Consider the following 5,935-nt stretch of genomic DNA (forward strand, 5'->3'; position numbering starts at 1 on the left):
CATATGAATCAGAATCACAAGGAAACCCTTTTGGAATTCTAATTTTTGGCTCGATCACAAAATGATTCTGATTTGCAAATGAGTCATTTTCTCAAGCCCCATTCTCCCACATTTGTTTTGTTCTGAGAATTGGTGGTCAGTGAAAATCATTCTCTAATTTGTGTTATAGAATGGTTTTCATGAATGAATGGACGTACCCTTAAGGCACCTTTGCTTTGATGGCAACATAAGACTCCAAATTTTAAATGTTATTGGAATCGTATGAATCAGAATTCTCCATAGTCACAGAGTTAGTTTTGTGATTAACTTTCTTGGGTTTCAAGAGAGGAGTATTCCCAATGAGAATCACAATCACAACTTGCACTTTTCTCAAATTTCACTAAATTTGAGAAACTCTTGTGAATACCCCAAAGGAGGCTTTAGACGGTCGGTCAAAGTTCGATTCCTATGGTCATCACCTCTCTATGAAAGCCAATGTGTAGCATAGACCCAGCGGCATGGGTCCTAGCCTCAGAGTTTTATGCAGCCAGCACGACGACCGTAAGTATGGCATGCTGAGCCAGCGCGACCAGGTCTTCGTGTAGGGTGCAACTTTGGGTTATAAATTTAAAAAATAAACTCGAACCCTAGCCTAAAATTAACTTTAAATGAAGCCTTCTCCTTTCCTTTAAAAAACCGAGAATTAACCCTCACCGAGAACCCACTCTAGAGAAGCTTCTTTCCTTTAAAACACTTAGCTAGTTAATTACCTTTTAATATGAAAGAAACTCTAGCTTAGAACCAGGCTACTACTGAATGGACCAGCCCTCCAAACCCCAAAATAAATAAATAAATAAATAAATAAATAAAGAGGCAAATCCCGTGGGGCTCATCGCCACCCTACCTTAGGTGGACCACCTTCAAAAGCTAGAAACACACCCATGCCATGCACGGGCCCGATAAAATAAACAAAAAATGATCATATTGTCCTTACAAAATGGCGCGCTTCTACAAACACAATTTCACTTGACCTAGAAAGTAAACTTTAAATTTAAACTGGACCATTAAATAATAAAATTCTATAATTCTAAGCATCTTAAGTTGCCCTTGAAACGCTCTGGACCTTGCAATGTATTCCTACTTTCAATTGGACCATGAATGATTCGAATCCAATACTTAATCAACCATATTTTTTCCTGATTTTGATGCTCCATGAAAGTTGGTGCTACTTGCTAGATGTCATGTACGTTAAGCTGACTTTACCAAAGGTGGCTGAAAAAAAAAAAGCTGAAATTAGAGTGGTCACCATGTTGGACTTAACGGTATCGACAGTAGAGGTTCAAACGGATCACATATTTTAGTGTGGATAATGGTCTATCTAAATCCAGATCCAGATTTTAAATAGTAATTCCTGAGGATGCAAAACGGGTCGGAGTTCAGACCCGTCAAAAGCAGTTTTTGACCCATATTTTTTAACACTGTTAGTTTATGGCTGAAAAATGAAAAGTGCAGCTCATGGCTCGGCTTGATTCGGCTCATTACAAACTCATTCGTGCTCAGTTCATGGAGCTGGCGAGCCGAGACACGAGCTGCTCATTTACCTTAAATGAGCCAGGCGCGAACATATGGTGCTCAAGTCCAAGGATGGATTGAGAATTGATATATTCCACGTAAAACCAGGAGTTCATCAACTTTCACCATATCGAGTATCAAGCAGATCCAGGTCTGAGATTTCATTATCGGATCTAAGATGGATCCAGGTCCAAAACTGTCCTTCATTTGTGAGCAAGAGCTACCTGCCTTCCTTTTGCACTGTGACATGTGATGCACTTTTTTTTTGACATGATATGTTTTATAGAATATTAGAGATGATTTCAGAAGGTCATTTTCCTGGGGCTATTGGATCGTTTACTTATAATATTAAATTATTGGTCAATATGCAACTTTCTGTAGCTTATGTACATTGAGGACTAAAGGTGTGGCACAAGTTAGCCTTGTGGACTTGCACTTGAAAATCAAATGAAAAGAAAATGAAATGATACAGAAAAAGCAAGTGGACTGCCTTACAGCATGGAAAGGCACCTACATAATTTATCAACCTTTCTATTTCTGGATTGGACACAGCTCAACCCAGTTGCACAATTTGAAGAAGAGTGGATTAGGACACCCTGACCCCACCCAAGTCACCAAGTGGTAGTCGGCCTGAGGAGAAGGTGCTGAACTTTTGTCCCAGGTTTCGATTCCTATACCGGGGAGCACGGGTTCGGTTTTTCGACAGATAAAGTTGGGGTTAGGCAGACCCCTACCAGTTATACAACCATACCATTGGGATTCGAACTCACAACGTGTTGGCGATGTTCGCTAACAGATCCTGCCAGACAAGCGGAGCCCCCATTGGTGCACGGGTTCCGTATGGGTTTGGACTAGGGGTGGCAAAACCTGACACGACCCGCCAACCCGCCTCTTAGGCGGGTTCGGGTTGGGCTTAAGCCAACCCATTTAATAAACGGGTCGACCCGCATAACCCGTTTATTAAACGGGTCGGGTTCGGGTTGGGGTATGCCAACCCGCCAACCCGGCTGACCCGTTTAATAAACGGGTTAGGGGGGTGGGTCAACCCGCCAACCAACTCGACCCGCCAACCTGAGAACCCGTTTACCCGACCCAACCCATTTATTAAATGGGTTGGTGGGTCGTGTCGGGTTACCCGATTATTAAATGGGTCGGGTTCATGTTTGCCACAGCCGACGTTTAATAAACGGGTCGGTTCGGGTTGAGGTATGCTGACCCGCCAACCCGTCGGGTCGACCCGCCAACCGGACATGATTGCCACCCCTAGTTTGGACATCGGTGACCCCATCCGGAGATTACCCGCTTCGGCGGAAAATATCGTCACCAAAGGAATAGTGGATCAAGGACCTTGCACTAAAACCCGTTCAAGGCTTCTTGTTTTATACGGATTTCAGCCTTTTATTTCTTGGCCAATAATGCAACCATCGGACAAAATTCTGTGGCCCATCAAGGTGGGAACCGTCGTTTGTATAGCTTTTGAACGTCATCCTTTCTTACGATGAACGAACGGCATCCAAGGTGCTTTGGACAGTTTTTCTTTATCTATAATTCATTTGTATAGCTTTTGTACGCCATTCTTTCTTACGAAGAACGGCGTCCAAGGCGCTTTGGACAGGTTTTTTTTTTTATCTGTAATTCGTTTGTATAACTCTTGAATGATTTTGAACGCCATTCTTTCTTATGATGAACGCCATCCAAGGTGCTTTGGACAGTTTTTTAATCTAAAATTCCTTGAACCCAGTCTGCTGTTCAACTCAATTGGCGTTTCCATGATCATAAAAAAACAAATGCTACCGGTCGCAATCTTATCTCTTTGTTGCTGCTGTTCTAAGATTCTTAGGCTCCTTTTGACGAACGATGATCAGGTCAAAGGAACACTGAATAGAAAAGCGTCCAAGAAATCAATTCCAGTGATTACCCAAATGAGTGAGACACAAGAAACCTGATAAACACTTTAGGATCTAAACAAATCATGACCATTCATTTTGGAACCATCAATGCCATTCACTCAAAAAATAGACATCGGAAAGGCTTTTGAATTGAGTTGCACTCTCAGTGACAAAATGGCCTCTCTGGTTTTGTTTGAACGCTTCTGTCAAAAGGTTCCTTGGCACTCAAGATATTTTTAAAACATAAAAAAAAGGAGATGGGATCAGATAGGAGGGACCGCGGCTTCCAAACCATTAATGCGTGGAATCAACAACACTTGGATGGACCCACTAATGTCCAAGGCACCTCTCACCTGATTGCAGTAAAAAGGTAAAATTGGAATGCAAGGATGACGAGCAATTCGTCTCCGGCAGAGTGAAACGTGCCGGTGCCGGAATCTAATAAAATGCTTTTTTGGGTGCTTCCAATGCCAAATCCATTACAAGCTCAATCCTTGAACTCGGAAATTCTTGATTTGGTATTTCATTGCCAAGCACCGGCTCCCGAACAGAGACTTATTTTAATCTCTCTGTCAGACACTCCCGGAGAGTAAATCCAACATCCCCCATCACATCTTTCCAGCAATTGAGTGAAGGCAGCACGTTTAAGTACCATTTGAACTTTATTAATTTTTACACATCGATCAGAGAAAATAAATAATATACACATTCAAACCTCTCATGACAAGAAAAATAGGAAATTTGGAGTAAAAACTCGTCTTCAGATCTCCACAAAGCAGCCCGATTGCACGAAACCTGAGAACTCAGCCGGCATATCCACCTTCGCCCAACTGCCCCCCTGCTTCCCGGCGTCCACCAAGTAGCACCCCACCGGCCCACCCTCGTGGGCGGATCCGGTCACCAGCGCCCTGCCACCACCGGCGCTTCCTCCCACCGCCACCACGCACCTCCCTACCTTTGCCGCTGCCACCTCGCCGTCGAGGCACACCACCTTCTCCCCGTCCCTCCCGACGCCGAGGCACGACGATCTCGGGCATCTCCCCGCCGCCCAAGCCCCCTCCACCCGCCTCCACCTGCCGATCTCCGTGTCAAGGACCTCCGCGCTCTCCTCGAACCTGCCCTGCCCCTCCGTCCCGTACCCGCTCACAACCCAAAACTCCTTCCCGACCATCAACCCCTCGCACTCGTCCCTCTCCTCCCCCATCTCCTCCCCGATCTCCTCCCACTCGTCCCTCCCCACGTCGTACACCGCCCCCGTCCTCAACGCGTTCTTGTTCTCGTCGTGCCCCCCGGCCACGAACACCAATCCCCTCCCTCCACCACCACCGCTGGCCGCCGCGGCGAAGAAGGACCGAGTAGGGCCCGGCATGTCCTTCCCCTTAACCCACCTCCTAGTCCTGAAGTCGTAAACGGACACGCGTCGCGTCGCCTCCCATGTGACGCAGTCCCACCCTCCGAGAACCACGAGCTTGCCGTCTACGGACACGCACTGGCAGAAGAGCTGGAGCCCGCCGTCGGGCGACCGCAGCCTCTCCCAGCTCCGCCTCTTCGGATCGAACAGCGTCAGCCCGTAGACGGGCGGTCCCCGATTGCCGCTCTTCCGGCGGCCCGACGGGTCGTCGCCTCCGTCACCGTCCGTCGACGTCGTAGCCGGCGTCGGGAGCTGAACCAAGCATGCGAAGCCGTCGGCGGTGCCCCTGAGCTTCCTCTCCCCGTAGAAATCGGCGCCGGTGATCAGCTCCCTCCACCGCCTGTTAACCCTTCCCATTGCCGCAAGGGACGCGTGCGGCACCCGAATCAGGCACTCCATCGCAACGTCGTCCGGCAGATCGGGAATGATGGACTCCCATTGCTTCTCCACCTCTCCCATTCATTCAAATTTCACAACCCACACAGTAAGCAACAAACGAAACGAAATGAAATGAATGAAGCTAAACTGATTTCTTTATTTATATACTGGAATTTTGTATAGAAGAGAGTGATAATTAAACACTGAGTCTGCCCTTTTTTAAGGGGTCCACACTCCACATAAATACGTACGTGGGAAAACGGTACTGTAGGGGAGATATTTTGTTGCTTGCAATCAAGAGGAGAGAGATGGGGATCCTCTCTCTCTCTCTGCCGGACAGACGTGGATGGATAATGGGATAAGAACCAACAAAAGATAAGGATGGTCAGGGCTAAGTTTTGGCCAAGGGGACGAGAGTTTTTTTATTTATTTTTTTGCAGATTTTCATACCAAGACCTGCCGGTTTACCCTTAATTCCTGGCAAGGTACCAAGTTTCTTACCATTTGATTTGCTTGATTGATTTATTTATATATATATATATATATATATATATATATATATATATAAGTCAAATATCTAAACTGTTAATGAATTGAGATTTTTATAAGTTTTTTTTTTATTTTACCATACTAATGCGATTTAGATATATGATTTTATAGAAATAAACTCTTGTATCATCCTATTGAGATGTAAAAGCTTGAAAAC

General features: G+C 45.7%; 1 protein-coding gene across 1 annotated transcript; it reads right to left on the reverse strand.

Moving 5' to 3' along the window:
* Window positions 1–4,065: 4,065 nt before the first annotated feature.
* Window positions 4,066–5,434, reverse strand: LOC149829071 (F-box/kelch-repeat protein At1g15670-like). Its single transcript, XM_090017268.1, has one exon. It carries the CDS (start codon window positions 5,308–5,310, stop codon window positions 4,201–4,203), a length of 1,110 nt encoding a protein of 369 aa, XP_089873394.1. The 5' UTR covers window positions 5,311–5,434; the 3' UTR covers window positions 4,066–4,200.
* Window positions 5,435–5,935: the final 501 nt, after the last annotated feature.

The sequence above is a fragment of the Nuphar pumila genome, chromosome 9 (assembly GCF_984573655.1).
Source record: "Nuphar pumila chromosome 9, dmNupPumi1.hap1.1, whole genome shotgun sequence".
Lineage (NCBI taxonomy): Eukaryota > Viridiplantae > Streptophyta > Magnoliopsida > Nymphaeales > Nymphaeaceae > Nuphar > Nuphar pumila.

Bases quoted from the DNA above. Each gene is read 5' to 3' on its own strand.
- LOC149829071 (XM_090017268.1), bottom strand. From the start codon at position 5,310: ATGGGAGAGGTGGAGAAGCAATGGGAGTCCATCATTCCCGATCTGCCG.